This window comes from Panthera leo, chromosome E3 (genome assembly GCF_018350215.1).
Source record: "Panthera leo isolate Ple1 chromosome E3, P.leo_Ple1_pat1.1, whole genome shotgun sequence".
In the NCBI taxonomy this organism is placed as follows: Eukaryota; Metazoa; Chordata; class Mammalia; order Carnivora; family Felidae; genus Panthera; species Panthera leo.
Window position 1 is genome coordinate 3,997,594 of NC_056694.1, and position 19,690 is coordinate 4,017,283.

Genomic DNA, 19,690 nt, shown 5'->3' on the forward strand with positions numbered 1-19,690 from the left:
GTGGCTCAACAATGGGCAGACCAAGGCCAGAGTTCTGATAAAAATGCCACAAATACCAACCCTCCCCAATCCCATGAAGGATTCCAACAGCACGATATGCAAGGGACACAAAAAACACCATCAACCAAGTTCTGGGAAAATATTCAACCTCACCAATAATTGAAAGAAACGGACCGTTCTTCCCTACCGAAATCAGCAAGCATTTCTTAGGCACTGAGGCACCGAATGTCCCATGAGACCACTAGGACCCAGTTTCTGTCCATCGCACTCGGTCATTCATTCATTCATCAAACACCTACTCTGGCACCAGGTCCCACACTAAGCACTGGGATGATGAACGAGGCAAGGCAGTCACCCCCCTCAAGGACTTAGGATTGAAGGCCTCCAGCTGGCCTGTTCCTAGGAACCTATCTTAGGAAAGGACTCAAAATATCAGGAAAATGCAATGCACAAAAATATTCAATGCAACATTCTAAACACGAACACATCAGAGAAGGGAAAACGAGAACGCCCATGAGGAACTGTCAGCTGAGCTATGCTGTGTGCTCTAGACACAGTAACAAAAGCCATTAAAAGATTATACAAAGAGGCGCACCTGAGTGGCTCAGTAGGTTAAGCATCCAACCTGGGCTCAGGTCGTGATCTCACGGTTCGTGGGTCCGAGCCCCGAGTCGGGCTCTGTGCTGACAGCTCAGAACCCAGAGCCTGCTTCAGCTTCTGTGTCTCCCTCTCTCTGCCCCTCCCCCACTCTAGCTCCGTCTCTCTCAAACATTAGTAAACGTTAAAAAAATTTTAATCATACAAAGATCTCACAGTCACACAATACCAGGAAGGCAGGGAGAAGGTGACAGGTGGGACCCAAGACCCACCTTTAACGTTGCTCAGTGACAGGGAGCGCTCCTGGTCGGCTAGCCCAGGCCCCAGCCGGCCACTGCCGCCACTGTCCTTCTGCCGGGCCACGGCCACCGCAATGCCCACGGGTGGGTGTCGCACTTCTGCCTCCCCCTGGGCCCCAGTGCCCTCGCGCCCGAAGGCCTTGGCGCTCTCGGGCCTCTCCGGGTCCCGCTTCAGCTGCCGGCCTCCGCCGGCCGCAGGGCCCGCGGGGTGTGGCAGGCGGGCCTGGGCGCGCGGGGCGCCCGTCGAGGCGGGGGCAGGCTCGGGTTTCATGGTGCCCAGGCCTCCGAAGGGGCTCTTCTTGCCGCAGCCTCCGGGGCGCACGGCCACGGCCTCGCGCGCGAAGCTGCCGCTGTACTTGATGAGGCTCTGCATGGCCGAGGCCTCCCCGGGCCCGTGGGCGGCGGCGTGCACGTCGGTGCCCGGCCGGGCGCAGGCGGCCGCCGCGCGGGGCAGCGCGCCCCCGGGGTCCAGGTAGGCCTTCTTGGAGGCGGCCGCCGCCTCCTCCTCGGCGCGGCTGGCGTGATGATGCTGCGCGGCCAGCACGGCCATCTGCGTGGTGGCGAAGTTGCCCAGCTCGAAAGGCTTCCACTTGGGCTCAGGGCCGGCGGGCGGGGGCGGCCGCGCCGGCTCCAGGCCGAAGAGCTTGGCCGCCTGCTGGGGGGCGGCGGCCGGCCCGCGGGACGCGCGCTCGCAGGCCCGCGGCTCGGCCTCGGGCTTGAGCAGCTCCTTGGCGGGGAGGTAAGCCCGCGCGTCCGGGGAGGCGCGCGCGGCCCGCGTCGGCGGGGCTTCGGCGGGCGGCGGCCGCTTGAGCGAGCGGATGACCGAGTTCTTCTCGCGCAGCGCTTCGGGCCGGTCGGGGGGCGGCCGTGGAGACCCGGGCGGCGCCTGCAGGACGCCGGGCCTGCCCGCCTCGCGCTCCCGGGCCCGGGCGTCGCGCGCCTGCGATGCGATCTGGATGGGCCCCGGGCGCTCGTCGAAGGCCTCCACGGAAGGCACGAAGGTGGGCGCCACCACGCGGTGCTCGCGGCCCGACTCGCGCGCCGCCGCCGCGGCCGCCGCGGCCGCCGCGGCTGCCGCGGGGAAGATGGTGTAGACGCCGGCGGGCGCCGGCTGCGGCGCGGCGAAGGCCCCGGCCGGGGCGGCGGGGGGCGGGGGCGGGCCCTTGGGCGGCGGCGGCGGCGGCGGGAGGGGCGACGGGCAGGGGCAGGGCCCGGGCAGCAGGGCCTCTGCGCGCCGCAGCCGCGCGCTCTCGTCCTGGCGCGCCGCCTCCTTGGCCACCAGCGCGGGGAGCCCCGCGTCGCCCGCGCCGTTGCAGAGGCTCAGCGCCGGCGGCGGGGGTGGGTTCTTGCCCTTGCACTCGGCGGCGGCGCCCGGCGCGCGCGGCGGCCCCAGTTCGGCCAGGAAGGGCGACAGGCGCTCGGCGAGGCGCGGGGGCCCGCGGTCCTGGCGGCCCTCCGCCCGCGCCTCCTGGGTCAGGTCCACCACGCCGCGTGGCCCCGCAGCCTCCTCGCGGGCCCTCGGGTCCTTCTTGCCGAACAGCGGGGGCGGCTCCCCGCGGCCCGCCCGCTCCTTGGCCGCACCTTCCCGCGAAGAGCCTTTGGCCGGGGCGCTGGAGGAGTGGCCGCCCGGGGTCCTGGAGGAGGGCGCGTGAGAGTGCAGGGCGCCCGGAGCCCCTGGGGCGGGCAGGTAGAAGCCGTCTGCGGAGAAGAGAGAGAGTGCAGGCGTGAGCGAGTGCCCCCTCACCCCGCCGACGCAGAAGCCGAGGGCCCCTCAGGGGCGCCCTGCAACCCCAGGGTTAGGAAGGACGGTCCTGCACAGCGCAGCCCTTGGAGGGCAGGCTCCGGAAATGGAGGGTCTGGAGGTCATAATCTCGCCTCGGCCACTGACTAACCTCTCTGGGCCTCAGTTTCCTCATCTGGGAAAGGGGTAGAGGCCAGGGTTGTCTTTCGAGCCTACAGAGAGAGGGTCAGGCGAGTACAGCACAACTAGAAGGCACCAGAAGGCTGGGGGGGGGGGGGGGGGAGGGGCTGGGGAGGCCCTCAGGAGCAGAGGTCTTGGAAAACAGAGGGGGTGCTGCCTGGCATACTGGGTAGTGGTGGGAACCCCCAGAGAAGCCCCTCAGAAGGTACCCTCCAACCCATCTCCCACTCCCACCCCGATACCTTTCTGGGTATCGAAAATGCTGGGCTGGCCCAGCTGGCTGAGGAGGGGGCTCCCGCTGCTGGGGGGCTCCAGGTGGTTCAGGTGGAGGTAGGATGGGTACAGCCCGCTGGGCAGATGGGAGAAGCCTGGAAGAGAGAAAAAGTCGGATTGGCCCAAGGCATGGCCTCCCAACAGGAACTTCCTTCCATCCCGCTCTTTTTCTTGAAAATAAAATCTTTTAGCCGTGGAGGGAGCCCCTGGTTCCGGGAGCCCTGAGATCTACGACCAGCTCCGTAGAGCAGGCTTGCCTCCCTCTAGGCCCAGCCAGCCCCCAGCCGCTTGAGCCCTCAAATCCCCACCGGAAGAGGATCCGAATGGCTCCAACTAAGCAGCAGATGATGATGATGATGATGATGATGATGGGGGCTCTAATCACAGGCCAAGCGCTGCCAACTGTCTTGCCTTTGTTATTCTCATTTAAACTTCAGCAGCACAAAACTCTGCGAGGCGGATACTCTTAACATCCTCACTTTACAGATGAGAAAACAGGCTCAGGGAGGACCACTGGCCCAAAGTCACACAGCAGAGGAGCCCGACTGTGAACGGAGGTCACTGGGACAGTTAACCTCAGCCCCACACAGACCACGTCGGGTGGTTTACTGATTTAATGAGTCCCTTCTGCTGTGTGACCCAGAGCAGGTCGATCACCTCTGAACTCAAGCCTGCCCAGCATCTCCAACTGTCAGGTCTCCCAGGAAGGTGCCGCCGGGAAAGAATTCCTCCTGGGGAGGATCCTTCCGGTGAGGTCTTCCCACCAGGGATGCCCAGAATGGGGGCTTTGTGGGACAGAGAAGACAGGAGAGGGTAGCCACAGAGAAAAGAAAGGAAACATCTAAGAGGGCACGCAACGGAGGCCCAAGAGCCCCTGAGCAGGGCCCAGAAAGCCAGGCCAACTGGCGAGCAGGCAGGTTGCCGAGCACCGGGGGAGGGTCCTGATGCTCTGCCTGGGCTGGGGGTCCTACAGGACCAAAGGCCACTCGGAGACACCTGAGACTCGGGTCTCACGTGCCCCCAGTTGTTCCCTCCGAGGCCAGAGATGCAGGCCCTGTCCCTGGCCACACCGGGCCCACGTTTCTCCCACGGCACCACCTGCTAAAGATATTAACCACAACCCCAGAAAAATCAAGAGCACCTGATACACGTGATCTCTTTCAAGCACTGAAACATCACATCGGATCCCTCTGCTTTCTCGGCTGTAGAGTGGACCCGGCGGTCCTTACCTCACAGCTTGCTGGGCGCATAAGATGAGTTCAGATGTGCAACGCAATGCACATAGTAATAAGCACCCTACGTGCTTGGAACCGTTACTGCATATGCGTTACTGCATGGCACTTGTGACACGGAAGAAAAGGGAGTCGGGAGGGGCAGAGGAGCAGGCTGGTGGCACGCAGGCACCAGAGGCACAGTCTTAGCTCTTCAGGTCCCTCCAGCCCCACCCTGGCTGAGTGAAGAGGGAGGCTCAGGTGGGACCGCAGCCCCAAAAGACTGCCCACCTTCCCAGGCCTAGAGAGGCAGGACCACCCCCTCCTGGTGAGCCCCTGGCACCGAGGAGAAAGTGGGGAGACAGTGCGCTGCGAAAGACCCCAGAAAGCCCTTGGGTCTGCAGTGGACGCTCCCAGGACCCAGCATCCAAACTCCGCCAGAGGGGGGGGGAAGAGCTCAGGGTCCCTCAGGCCCATCCCTTCCCCGACAGAGGGGACCGTGGCCCTCACTGCAGAACTGCAACAGGAGGACCCGATGACCCTGGTCCCACTGCTCCAACACTGCTTATCGAGGGTCCCCAGGGAGACCGCGGTGACCAGAACTAGGCCCTGCCCTCAGAGCTCACTCTGTCGGGAAAACGGATGTCTCACAAATAAACACACAGATAAACCTGTCCTTCAGGTGAGAGGTGGGCCAGGGCAGGGGGGTGGGGATGCGGGTAGCTGAGCCCTAAGGGATGAACAGTGGGTGAGGGCCCACAGCGGTGGGAACAGCTTGTGCAAAGGCCCCGTGACAGAGACCAGAGGAAGCACTGAGTATCTGAGGAACAGCAGGGCAGCTGGATGACCAGGCCTTGTCCCCCCACCCCCCAGCCACGGCAAGAGAGAGGCCCGGAGGTGGAAGGGAGTGGGCAGGATGGAGAGGTGCCAAGGACAGTGGCCCACAGCCCTCAGCCCCGCCCACCTGGCACACTCCTTACCTTCATGGGCATGAGCGGCCCACAGCTGCACCATAGGCAGGTTGCTGGGGGTAGGGGAGCGGAAGGAGAGGTCAGAGGGCAGGGGCACGGGGCTCCCATGGGACGAGGCTGAGGGCCCCATCCCGCTGGCCACAAAGCTGCCCAAGAAGGCCTCGCCTGCAGAGAGAAGGGGGGGGGGACTGTCAGGCACCCACCAGGCCCCCACTGCCCGGCCCAGCACCCCAGAATCCCCATGTCTCCCCCACTTCTTGGAGCTACCACTGGCAGGGACACCAGAGAAGCCTTTCCGCCCCACCCCTGACCCTCCGGCTCAGGATGGGTCTGGTCACCTCGACCAGATCCCCCGGGACTTGAAAAGGCTGCAAGTGTGGCCCCAGAGGAGCAGCCAGAAGGACGCCCGCCACCAGAGACCCTCACCTCCGGGGCACCCGGCAATTAGCAAGAGGGCTCTCCCAACCCCAGACCCAAGCGGGACGGTCTCCCCACCTGCAGATGAGAGCTGAGGTGCGGCGGGGGACAGGGACCTCCCGAGGCCACAGAGCGAGGGGGTAGGGGGTGGGGGGGCCCGTGGCCTAAACCCCTGCTCACGTTGAGCTCCTGGATCAGGGGGGACCCCACGAGTCGGAGAGCGACCCCAAGGCGGCCCTGGTCAGACCTGAGGCGTTCTCGGCCAGCATCGGCCAGCCCGGTGCCGGAAGAACCACGTGCCCATTTGAGGCACCAGGAAGCTGCTGTTCGGAGGTGGGCAGTGCCCGGTCGCACAGCCAGGGAGCCCTGACCCGGAATACACACCCCGCAAGCACCCCACAACTACAGCGGATTCGCGAGAGGAAGCAGCGAAAGACCGAGAGCAATGGGCCATCCTTCCAGAGAGCAGAGCATCCCACCCAAGGTCCCTCGGATGGGGGTGTGGTGGCCAACTGCTACTCGGTAGAGCGGCGTGCCGGGGCCTGGCTGGACGTCGCCTACCCCAGCCACGCCTCACCTGGCCAGGCCCACCCCAGAAGGGATGCCCCCTCGCTGCCGCCGGCCAGGGGCGCTGGCCCTCAGGATCCATACACCCCACCCTCCAGGGGAAGATCCCGGCGGGCCTCCGGGTCACAGGCCAGGGGGAGGCCTGGGAGACTTGGGCGGGGGGCTGCCCTTCCCTGGCCTCAGGTCGCTCATCAGCAAAATGGGAATACTAACGCCTCCCTTAAGAACCACAGTGAAGAGGAAAGCACGCACCGCAGGAGAATAGTAACAACAAACGGCAGCCTCGCCCAGTCACTGACGAGCACCAGTCTGGGGACTGAATCCTCCCCCCAACGCCCCCAGGAGGAGGGGCGGAGGCCTGCACACAGAACCGAGCATGGCGGGGATGTCCGAGCAGCCAGCAGGAGCCAGCTCTGGCCAGCCCGAGCTAAGGGCTGCCCGTGTGCCCCCTCGGGTAACCTCCCCACATCCCTGTGAGGCGGGCACTGTCTGCAATGACCCAGACGAGACACCATCGGCGGCCCCAGCCCACGGGGGAGGGGGGGGGCTCCCAGAGCCCCGTCCCACCTCAGGGTCCCCAGCAGTGCCGTATGCAGTCTGTACACGACAGGCGCTCGCTTACTACCTCCCGGGGGCACAGGATGCCACCAAGTCCACCCGGTCCCTTTGGGGGTACATGCAGGGAAACAGCAGGAGGACACCTTCTGGCCACATGTGCCATCACCGGACCCCGTGTCGGCAGAGTCCCCGTCCTCCAGCCCGGCCTCACCCAGCCCCCTCACCGGACTCCAGCGCCAAGCCTTCGGGACCCAGGGCCATGGCGGCCGGTCAGGACACCCATGTGGCCCGAGCCCGGGCAGCAGGGCCTCTGGGCCCCGCCAGGCCCCAGGCTTCCTCCTTGGCAGGCAGGCGGGTAGAAGGCTCCGGAAGCCAGCAGCCAGAGGTTTGCGCAAGGGCTTACATCAGCCACCAGCTCTTCCTGCCTCGGGCCTCGCGGAAGCCCGGTGGCCCAGGCCTGCCCCTGCCCAGGCTTGTGAAACCCGCCCAGCAGCACCCAAGGCCCGGTGGGGCGTTGGTGCCCGGATGCCACCAACGGCTCCCGCCCGCCACAGGGGCTCAACGGCGCCCAAACTCCCTTCCCCGGGCCCGGCGGGAATTCTGGTGCCCTGGCAAGACCACGCGGGCCAACGTGTGCCCCTCCCAGACCAGAGCTGTGCGACGCTGTGGAACGGGCACACCGTCGCCACCCCACCGCCAGTCACAAGGACGGTTACGCACGACAGTGGCGTTCATTTGCACATATACCCTGCCCCCCCCCTCCCTCGCCGTGCTCTCCCCGAACTATCCTCCCGAAGCCGCCGAGCGATGGATCTCGGATGCAAACCAAACACACTTCCGAATGCCGGTGGCTGCCTCCGTTCCGCCCCCAGGTGTCCTTGTCGACCCCCCCAGACCCGGCCCGTTTCCCCCTTAGGTGGGGCCTTCCCGGCGCCTCACCGAAGCCCCTCCAAGCCCCTGCCAAAGACACTTGGTAATGCGGATCCCTCCCCGCAAGCAGGTCCCCTCCCTGCAGGCGAGAACCGCCAGCCTCACTTCCTGCCACCCGGGACCAGGCATACAGCAGGCGTCAACTCGTGGACTGGCTACACGAGCGCCATTTCTAATCCTCCGATGGCAAAGGCAGATAGACACGCGTCAGGATTAGGAGACAGGGTAGTGCTCCCTTCGGCAGCGCAGATACTGGGGGGAGGGGCGGCCCCTGACCCCTGAGGACACCCACCAGGCACCGTGCCAGGCCATCCTGCCCGGTCTCCCTGGCGTGGAGGACAGGCAGCTGACCCCCACCCCACACCGCCAGAGCCTCCAGGCTGCCGTCCGAGGCCCCGGCCCATGCCCCAACATCCCTGGTGCTCCTCTCAAAGTCTAGGTACACACCCCTGCTCCTCACACCCGCCCCTGGGGACCCGGTGATGGCTTCCTAGCTCCCCGATGTGGGTCTCAGGGCTCCGGGGGACAGCGACGGTCAGGCCAGAGCCCAATGGTCTCTCCCTAGACTTTGCTGGACATCGTCCCGCAGGGCCCGAGGTGGGAGGGGCTCTCCCTGCCACCCACCGCAGGCTGAGCTCGAGGCCCGGCCCCCACCCTGGTCCCAGGCCGCCCCCTGGTGGCAAGAGGTGCCGCCTGCTCACTGGCCGCCTTGGAAGCCAACACCAATGACCTAAAACACACGTGTAACCACAACAAATTACCGTCATCCAGAATAATAACGGCGAACGCTAAACAAACAGGCTGGGCCACCTGGCACCACTCATGCTGAAACCACTTCAGGTTCACACGTGGTCATTTGTGGACTCTTCTCGCCGGCATGAGGACAAGCAACGATCGCAAGTCACAGGGCGCTGGGCAGGGCGCGGAGCTGGGGCTGACCCCAGAGCCCAGCAATCGGCTCTGCAGCCCTGCGGGGCAGTCACCCATAGGAGAGTGTTCCCGCTGCCCCGCTTGCCGTTCCCAGCAGGCCAGGTGAATAAATGACACTTACGGCCCCATAACCAACAGCGTTGGACACATGCTCTGTATCGGTGCTGAGGCTACCTACAGCAGCCACTTGTGGCTTCTGAGCACGTAAATGTGGCTGGTGAGTTAACACATCTTTAATTTTCTGAAATTTTCATGAGTCTAGGGGCACCTGGGTGGCTTAGTTCAGCGTGCAACTCTTGATTTCAGCTCAGGTCATGATCTCGCGGTCTGTGAGTTCGAGCCCCGCGTCGGGCTCTGCGCTGACCGCTCGGAGCCTGGAGCCTGCTTCCGATTCTGTGTCTCCCTCTCTCTCTGCCCCTCCCCCGCTCGTGCTCGGTCTCTCTGTCTCAAAAATAAATAAGAACATTAAAAAAAATGTTTTTTACCGTGTTTTAATTTTAAATTAGTTTATACTTAATTTAGCTTCAGTCTGCGAGGGCCTCTCCTTGCTGGAAACTAGACTGGGGCCAGGGACGAGACCTCTGACAAGCCCGTCCTCCACCCCAGGAAGGGAGGTAACAGAAGGGTCCCCAGGGACGACAAAGAGACAAGACCCTGGCTCCAAGGCCCACTTGCTCTGTGACTCTGGGCAAGTTTCTCGGTGTCCCCAGGCTGTGTGAAGTGGTCACATGGTAAAACATAACGTGTAAGATGCTTTCGTGAAGTGCCACGGGAGGTCAGCTGCCATTTTGACTGTCATTCTCATGATTTTTCGGTACAAACCCTGGGGCTCGGAGAAGCAGGGCACCTGCTCAAAGTCGGGGTGTGGAAGGGACCACTTCCTCTACCCAAATTCCCTCTGTCCTTCCTTAAAACTTTAATTTTGCAACCAGAGTGCTAGTGATGGCCCCCTACGAAGGCACTAAATACTACTGAATCACACACTTCCGAACGGTTAATTTGAAATTCATTGTATGAATTTCACCTTGAACTGGACGACAACAACAACAAATGATAAGCTCTCCTCTCTGCTGGCTGGTAGACCAGCCTCTCTGCCCAGAGCGCCCTGATGCCCGGCGCAAGGCAGGCGGTCCCTGGGCTGGCAGCTCCCCATCCTGACTCACCCTCCCACAGGCCTGGGAGCGCAGGAACTTGGTTCTCCTCATTTTACAAAGAAACTGAGGCTCAGAGCTTGCCTGGGGGGACCAAGTTGCTGGGACACTGCTATAGACACACTGTCACACCAAGCCCTCAGCTTGGGAAGCCCACCATGGCGGACCCCTGCCTCTAGTCCAGTCCTGGGCCCTGAGAGAGGGAAAGTGAGGGAAAGTGAGGGAAAGTGAAGGAAGCCCCTCCCCCAGCCCCCTCCCCCACCGCCACCCTAGGAGGTGCTTGGAAAGTGGTCTTCTCCTTCTCTGGTCCTCAGTGCCCAGGGAGAGGGCAAGGATGCCCCAGGGGGGCCGAGGAAGGAGGCACTGAGGCCCAGCTCTCCGGGGGAAAGATTCAGGGTCCCTCCAGGAGCATAAGCAGCAGAGAGCTGGGTAAGGTCGGCCTTAGCTCCCCCCTCTGTGCCCCCTCACGCACTGAGTTAACAGGCCTTCCCCAAGCTGGGACCACCACCATCCCAGCCCCTCCCACTCCACACACTGCCAGCCATGGACAAGCACCCCAGGATCGCGGCAGTGAGCTATGGATTTGGGGACACTGGCCAGCCTGTTTTCAGCCGTCACCACCCCCCTCACCCACACCTGGAACACAGGAAGCGCTTCCGAGGTTTGCCTACTCTGAGGCTGGCCAAGGTCACCAGAAGGCAGCACCTGAATCCAGACAAGGTCCGTCCTTCCGTCTGTCCATCCATCCATCCCTCCTTTCTTCCTTCCCTCCCTCCCTCAATGCTTGTGTAGGCCTAGCGTGTGTCAGGAGTTGGGGACTAAGCCCATCCAGATACACTCTGTAATGTGCTATGCTATGCCCATCTGCTGCCAGACACCCCCCGTCCCCCGGCCAGAGTAACAGGCCACCTCAGCTGGCCAGGGGAATCCTGCCTCTGTAACAGATGGAAGTCACTGGGGACCCTTCTAGTCCGCTCTGGTGGGAGCAGGGAGGGGTACTTGGCGAGATCACGGTGGGTACAAAGGTTTGGTAAACGATGAAGGATTTTATCACCCCAAACGGGCTGGGCTGGAACATGGAACAGCACAGCCTCACAGGCTGCACCCCAGGGCCTTTGCACCTCAGCCTGGAATCCCTTCCTCCCTCCAGATACGCCAAATGGTCTGGAAACTCCCATCTGTATAGACCTCGCTCCCTTCTCTGATACCCTAAGTGACGCTTGATGAATACGGCCTTCCCTAACCATGCTATTTTATTTATTTTGCTAACCACGCTATTTTGGACTGCGACCCACCCCACCCTACACCCTTTCCTGCACTATTTTTCTCCATAGCGCTTATCACCATTTATCATACCAAGCACACATTAGTTCCTTCTTTATTGTAGCTCCTTGTTTATTGTCCCTCTCCACCCACTGGAACAGGAGTCGGCAAGCTTTTTCTTGAAAGGGCCAGATAATAAATCATTTAGGCACTGAGGGCCTATCTTGCCTGCTGCAGGGAAAGCAGCCACAGACAACACATAAACTGTTGGGCTCTGTGCCAATAAAACTTTATTTACAAAAAACCGGAGGTACACCTAATTTGGCTAGGGTCCGCAGACCCTTACGTTACAGTGTGGGTTTGTTCCACCCCAAGTGCCCCCTACGCTGCACACAGAAGGTGCTCAATTATGGAGGAGAGGGATGGGCGAGGTTATGATCAGCCAGAGCCTTTCCTGAGACCCTGTTTCACAGCCAGCATTCGGTGTTCAAGAGGCTTTGCTTCATTCTGTCTCCCCACCCCCCTCAACCCTGGGAGGGGAGGATTCTTAACTCTTCTGCAGATGAGGAAATTGAGGCTCTGACTCCAAATTCTACACTTTTCCACTCCGCCACACCACCCAGACGCTAGACCCTATTTGCCTGGTTTCACTCCCAGCAAAGCCTCCCCCTAACCAAAACAGAACAAATCTATCGTCCCTTTCTATTTAAAACGTTCCGGCCTCAGAAAGGAGCTGTATCCCTTAAAGTGTCACCAAAGGCTATCAGAGCATCTCATCAGCATGATCAAATCAGGGTTATCACCCAGAAAAGAGCTCATTCCAGCCCAGAGCACCGACATGTGACTCAGGCGTTTCTATGACAGCAGCTGAAAATAGGGTGAGGACCCTCCAGATAAAATGACCTTCACTCCCACTGATCCCGGACGCACAGACCTCTGTAATAGCTAAGCCAGAGAGCGGGTTAATGCCCTTGCCGTATAAAAAAGAGTCTGATCATTCAGTAAGAATCCCAAGCAAATCACCGACAACAGCAAATGGCTGAATCCAGTAAGAAATTTCTCGTTAGGATTTACAAAGTATCAAAAGGGGATGACGCCATTTTCGTCTTTCCAACCAGCACATTTGGGGTTTGGCTGCCGGGAGGGCGGAGGCGGGGTGGGAAGCCACCCAGGGAGGGTGAGTAGAGAGCCAGCCCATCCCCAGCTTTCAGAAAGCAAATCAGCAGAACCCTTCAAGGCCTGGAAAAGGCATGCAGACCCACTTTGGGGGTCCCTCCCAAGGAAATCACCAGATGTACCTCCTAGGATGCTCACTTTGGTCAGACTGAGCCAGAGATTCAATGCGATCCCAATCCGAATCCTGGCAGCTGTGTGTGCGTGTTCAGTCTCTAAATGTTACCCCCAAACAGGAAGCAGACTCCCGAGGAGGTATCTGCACACCCGTATTCACAGTGGCATCATTTGCAATTATTCCCACCAGCCGAAGGTAGGAGCCCAGAACTCGGTCCATCCATAAAATGGAACATGATTCAGCCTTAAAAGGAAAGGAGGGGCCCCTGGGTGGTGGCTCAGCCAGTTAAGCGTCCGACTCTTGGATTTCGGCTCCGGGCACGATCTCACGGTTCATGAGTTCAAGCCCGGCATCGGGCTCTGTGTTGGCAGTGTGGAGCCTGCTTGGGATTCTCTCTCTCCCTCTCTCTCTCTGCCCCTCCCCTGCTCGTGTTCTCTCTCTCTCTCTCTCTCTCTCTCTCTCAAAATAAACAAACAAACAAATAGTTTATTTAAAAAAAAAAAAAAAAAAAGGAAACTCTGACATGTGCTCCAACATGGATGAATCTTGAGGACATTTCAGGGAGATCAGCCCAGACACAGAAAGACAAATGCAGAGAGACAGAAAGTGGAAGGGTGGGTGGCAGGGGCTGCGGGGGGAGGGGCAGGGAACAGGGAATTGTTGTTTAATGGGGACAAGGTTCCGATTTGGGATGGTGGAAATGTTCTGGGGACGGAGGGCGGTGATGGCTACAGAGCGGTGTGAATGTCACAGAACCGGACTCCTAAAAGCAGTTAAAACGGTAAATTTGCATGCACTTCACCAGATTATAAAGAAAAAACAGTTACACCGAAACACAAAGGGTCGAGAACGCGCCAAGGCAACCGTGAAGACGAAGAACGACGCGGGAGCTCTTTGCTAGCAAATCCCCAAGCGCGTGTGCCCACGGTGCCGAAGCTGGGACAGCACCGGCACGTGGGCACAGGCACGGACCTGGGACAGGTCAGTCCTCAGACGGCCCCGCACACGCAGCAGAGAAAAGATCTCAGGAAACACTGCCCATCAGCTTTGGAGAGCCACGCGGGAAAAGCCCGGAGTCCTGACCCCCTGGGTCCACACTGCACATAAAAATCAATTCCAGCTGGACTGTGGATCTACACGTGAAAGGCAAAACAGGAAAGCTTCTAGAAGAACATGCCGAAAAAATACCTTCACAGCCCGAGGGCAAACAAAGGTTTCTCAAAGCCCATTTTATAAACGGCACGAACCAAAGAGATAAGAATGATGTACTGGAGATTACGTTCCAATGAGAAATGTCCATTCATCCCAGGACACCATTAGGAGGGAGAAAAGGGAAGCTACCGCATGGAAAAAGTTCTGTGCCCTACGTCACCAGGGAAGGGTCTGTATCCGGAATATATAAAGAACTCCTGCAATTCAATGAGAGAAAGTCAGACAAGAGAAGGTAGAAATGGGCACCCGGGAGGGTCACAGATAAGATATCCAAATGGCCAGTAAACTGATTAACAAGGCACTCATTCTCTTTTCTTTTTTTTTTAAGCTTTTTTTTTTTTTAAAGTATTCTCTACACCCAACGTGGGGCTCGAACTCACAACCCTGAGATGAAGAGTTGCACACTCCTCCGTCTGAGCCAGCCAGGCGCCCCGGTACTCAGCCTCTAAAACCAGGGAGGGAAGGTGAATTTAAACTACCACATACGGGCCCACCAGAGGGGCTGATGTCACCACAAGGACAGATGGACAGGATTAAATATTAATACGCGGCTGGAGGAAGCGTAAATTGGTACAAGCACTCTCGAGACCGGTTGGGCACAGTCTGCCAACCTTTGTGACCCAGCCGTGCCCTCGCAGGTATACATCCGAGGGCAAGGTGCGGAAACGCGCACAGCAAGTCGGCATTTCTCTGCCTTCCGCGCGCAGAGTCTAACCACGATAGTAGTCAAAATCGGAAAACGACCCAAATGTACATCAACAGCCGGATAAACAAATCGTGACGTGGCCGCACCACGAACATCTCCAGCGAGGAGAAACTACCACCACCCAGCCCGGGGCCGTGGTGAATCTCACCACCTCACCCAAAAGGCTTCCTTGTACTACCTGCGCGGACAGGCGACTCAAGCGACTCAAATCTCGGGCGGTTTGAGAAGGTCTCCTCTTGGGAGGGGGAAGAGAGCAGGGGGACGGTTACGCAGTGGGTTCAGTTTGTGAAAAAAAGAATACAACTGTACGTCTATGATCTATGCCCATTTCTCCGTGCATCTTAAACCCCAATAAAAAATATCCATATGGGGCACGTGGGTGGCTCAGTGGGTGAAGTGTCCAACTCTTGATTTCGGCTCAGGTCATGTTCTCATAGTTGTGGGACCAAGGCCCGTATCAGGCTCTGTGCTGAGTGTGGAGCCTGCTTGGGATTCTCTCTCTGCTCTTCCTCTGCCCTTTTCCTGCTTGTGTGTGTGTGTACGTGTGTGTGTGTGTGTGTGAGTGTGTGTTCGCTTCTCTCTCTCTCTCTCTCAAAAAAAAAAAAAAATCTCTAGGAAAAGTAAGGTCAGTGGGGCGGAGAGAGGCCAATCTGAACACTAACATGATAAGTATTACATTTTAAGTAATCTTTATGAGTAATTTTTACAAACTCTCACCTTGACAAAGTTTGCAAAAACTGAAGCAAGTGAATAAATTAAAATGAGCCAAGAGAGGAAAAAAGGAAAGAGAAGGAAAAATTCCTACCAATGACCAAGCTCTCCCCAGCCCCTGGCTTTCTGGCAGGTAGCTCAGGCCTTGCTTCTAGAGGCCCTCACTTCCCAGCTGTGTGGCCTTGGGGAGGTAACACCACCTCTCTGGGCCTTACTTTCCTCTAAAGTAAAGTGAAGGCAGCAGGAAAGGAACGAAGCCGTGACCACAGCACTCCCCTATGCTAGAGGCAAGTCCCACACGACAGATAAGCAAGGCTGAGGGACAGAGCTCCAAGCTGGGTTGGGGGGCGGGGGGGCATTCTTGGTGCTTTGCACATTCTTGGTGCTCTGGCTGGGCCACGCGACCTGTGGCCACTGCCACTGTCCCCAAGCTCCCATCAGTGCGGCAGAGACAGCGGTGAGTCTTGAGCTGCAGGGGTTCCTCCAAGGCAGGCAGAGAGGAGCCACCAGGCCAGATCGACCAGCTGCTGCCCTGCCCTGCCCGGCCCTGCCCTGCCAGGAGGGAAGGAGACCCGCTGGGCGGCCCCAGCCCCCCCTCCCCATCCCGCCTCTCCAGCTACGGCCGATGGGTTTGTTCCTCCAGCTCCGTCACTCAGCCTAGTGCTTGCTACCAGGCCTCTCCCCTCCCGCTGGGAGGCAACCCTGGCTCCCCCCAGGGGGTCAGATCCCAAAGCACATCTTTTAGCTAACCCCACCCCCACCACAGAAGGACAATGGGGCTTTAACCCCCGTCCTACTCCCAGCCCTGAATATGGGACCCCTGTGGGCTGGGACTTTGCCTGGCCCCAACCAGGTGCCCAGCCCACAAAGTAGGTGCTCAAGTCCAAATAAAGGGAATCCCGCAGCAGCCCGGAGGGTCAAGGCCTCAACCCTGCCAAAGACATGCAAATCCATCCACTCCAGCCTTGCCCCAGGGCTCCAGACGTTCTCAATTCTAAAGCAATTAGAGGACTTGCCCGTGGATTTTCTTTCCTCCCTAACCTAGGTCTAGGTCTAGAGGAGGAAGTAGAGAGGGAGGGAGGAGGGCCTTCTAGAACCCCTGGGCCGAAAGCTAGAAAGCCCGTGAGTGGGACAGGCAGGGACCCAGGAACCAGGCCTCCCCTCCCAGGCACAGGGGCCAGGGGAAGGAGAGTGGGCTGGATCCCGGGAGTGGTGCATAGAATCTGTCCTGCCAAATCCTTTCCCAAACGCCAGAACCCCACGACGACAACAGCAATGCAGCTTAACAGGGAGAGAAACAACAAAATCCAGGAATGGAAAGGAAACAACACTCACAACATTCTGGAAGCAGGAAGCAGGGACCAAAGAGGCAGGGTGGGGAGCTGGGACAATTGCAACCGAACCTCGGAGGTTACCGAGAAACAAGCAATTCCCGAGAGGTGCAGAACTTGGACCCAGTACCTGCAAAGGCCACGGTGCAGAGAGGAGCAGAGAAAGAATGGAGAGCCCCCCACAAGCCCTCTGTTTACTTACTAGGGGGCCGATGGAGCCACTGAGGGTCTTTGGCTACATCCTCAGGGCTGGGGCGGGGACCGAACTGAAAAATGGATCTCAGTAGAAACCTTCTTCCACTGTTGCAGCTGTTGGAAGGGGAACAGCCAGGCTTTAGCTCCCCTGTGGGCAGGAGACTGGAACTCCTGCCTGGGAGTCTGGCAAACTCAAAGGGAAAGATCTATAGAGACATTCGGGGGAGTTCCACAAGGGTCAACGGGTCCCCCTAGCTTTGTTGTGCCTCCCATCTTAAATATGAAGAGACACCAGAGAATCAACCAGCAGACACCCATGGAAGTCTCCAATGTGAAAGACAAGTGAGAAAAAAAAAAAACAACACACATATATATATATATATATATATATATATATATATATATACATATATACACACACACACACACACACACACACACACACACACATTCTCCAAGTGATGAGAATTAATGTATCCATGAAACAAGAACAGGGTGGCTCAGTCACTTACGTGTCCGACTCTTTGATTTTGGTCATGATATCACGGGTTTGTGAGTTTGAGCTCCCCATCAGGCTCTGTGCAGACAGCACAGAGCCTGCTTGGGATTCTCTTCTCTCCCTCTCTGCCCCTCCCCTGCTCATGCACGCACACATGCTCACTCTCTCTCTCTCTCTCTCTCAAAATAAATAAATAAACCTAAAAATAAAAAAAAAAGGAAGAATATCCAACTATAAGAGCTCCCAGAAATTAAAAACATTACATTGAAAGGTTAGAAGACAGTTAAGAACATGTCCTAGAAAGCTGAATAAAGAGAGATGGAAAACAAAAAATAAAGTATAAAAAAAAGTAGATGATCAGTCTAGGAGATCCAATATCTAATGAATAGGCGTACTAGAGGGAAGGGGATTACGAAATACTAATAAAATTAATATTAATTCAAAAAAATAATAATAATTCAGCCTGAAGGACCTCAGTTTCCAGATTACTATGGCCTATGGAGCACCCAACACAGGAAATGCAAAAGAATCCACAGGAAGACACATCGATATGAAATTTCAGACCACAAGTGATGAAAAGAATAGTAACAGTATTAATATCCATGAGGCTTACTTTGTGCCAAACAATGTCCTGGGCATTTATGTACATAAGCTCATTTAGTCTTCATAGAAATGGTAAAAGGTAGGCACTATTATTCAATTCACAAAAAAGAAAACTGAAGCATGTCCAAGACCACATGGCTAGAGAGTGGTGAAGCACGTTTGTGCATGAATTTTAGAGCCAATGCTCTTGAGGTAGTTCTAAAAAATGTTAAGCATTTGGAAAAGGATAAAAGAAAAAAAAAAGGTTCACACATGAAGATCAAGCAAAGGAGCATCACACTACTCAAAAGTAACACTGGAATTTGGAAGGTGATGTTACAATTCCTTCAAACACCAGGGGTAAATTATTTCCAAAATGCCTGTCAAGTATGACAGTAGAACAGAGGCATTTTCAGGCACACTAGGCCTCAAAAAAACTTGCCTTCCACGGACTCTTTCACAGAAAACTGCAGCAGGATGTGCTCTACCAAAACAAGGAAGTAAAGCACAAAAAAAAAAGGAAAGCAAGGGAGTGAGGAAACAGGAAATCCAACACAGCAGAGAGATAAAGGGAGTTTGAAGGATTATGGCTCTAAAACAGGGCCAAGCACCAGGCAAACCAGACTAGACCGGAAAGATGGAAAACTCTAGGAAAGAAATATGCAAGAAAAGAGGCAGCTAATCCAGTAGATATGACCAAACAAACAGTATTCCAAGAGACTGGAAGACAAGAGATTGTAAGAAATCCCAGCAAATTAAAGGGGGGAAAAAAAGGCAATGAATAACTCCAGGAAATAAAGAAGTGAATTTCATTATACTGCTTGGCTCAAATGTAGGCAATATTTACAAAGCCAAACACAAAATAATAAACCTGGTTTAAACAAGACTTTATTTCACATATATGGGGAGGATAGAGGAAAGAAACATGATGGGGCGTGATATAACAACAATAATAAATACTACTAGAGCTTATTATATTCCAAATACTGTCCTAAGTGTTTTACATGTATTAACTATTTAATCCTCACAATAATCTCATGAAGCAGTCGCTATTATTTTTCTCTGTTTTACAGATGACAAACATTTTCAAGGCACAGAGAAAAGTAGAGAAACTTGCCCATGGTCTCACACTAAGAAGTAGCCGAGTCATGATTCAGACTCAGACAGTCCACACAAAATGCTCATCTTCCACACAAGTCAACAGAGAATCGCAAAGACTGAAAAATGACTAGCAGGAGAAGCAGGTTATTACATAGAAATATGGATGAAAAGGCCTCAAGAAATAGCCAAAAGAGTTAACTAAAGGAATCAAGACTAGGGAGACAGGAAGCAGGGGATGGCTGGTTTTCTTCATAATTCTTCTTCTAACACTAACTGACTTTTAAAATGATGTGTAACTTTTACTCTAATGTTCATATTTAGCGTGAAGCAGAACCGCACACTCTTAAAGGCTGAACTTCACCGTGGGCAGAGTATTCCTCAATAAAACTTTAAAAAAATAATAAGTGAGGGAAAGGATTTTAAGATGCGCACACAATTAGATACCAACGCACACTCACCTGCATGAGGAGAATTTAAGGAAACTGACAATATTCGTATGAATGGTGAAAACGCAGAAGAGGTGGATGATATTGCCAGGAGGGTACAACGGAACATCCACTGGAGAACTCCCAACTGTTAGAGCTTGAACCTCCATATACCCTGTGAGCAAACAATCTGCTCCTAGGTACTATATCCAAACAACTGTGTACGTATGTATACCGAAAGCCATGTTCCTAACACCGCTATCCACAGCAAACCCTCAGTGTCCATCGACAGGAGGGGATACGGTAGTAGTATTTTTCTGTATAATACTACACAGCACCAAGAAATAAATCGCCGCCTCACACCGCAATACGGATAAATCTCACGCACATACGGCGGAGTGGAAGCAAGCAGAAAGAAAAGAGGGCACGCCGTATGATTCCACTTATATATAGAAAGTTCAAAAATAGGCACAACGATTCTAAGGTACCAGAAATAAGAAATGATGTTGGAGGTGGGGTAGAGGGTGGCTGGGAGAGAACAAAATGGCA

General features: G+C 56.5%; 1 protein-coding gene across 1 annotated transcript in view; it reads right to left on the minus strand.

The window, feature by feature from the left end:
- The window catches only part of TNRC18 (trinucleotide repeat containing 18), an 86,046-nt gene that overhangs the window by 60,063 nt on the left and 6,293 nt on the right, over positions 1-19,690 (minus strand). The window contains 3 exon segments of the mRNA XM_042922366.1: positions 870-2,594; positions 3,060-3,185; positions 5,282-5,437. Coding sequence (XP_042778300.1) covers positions 870-2,594; positions 3,060-3,185; positions 5,282-5,437 — 2,007 coding nt within the window.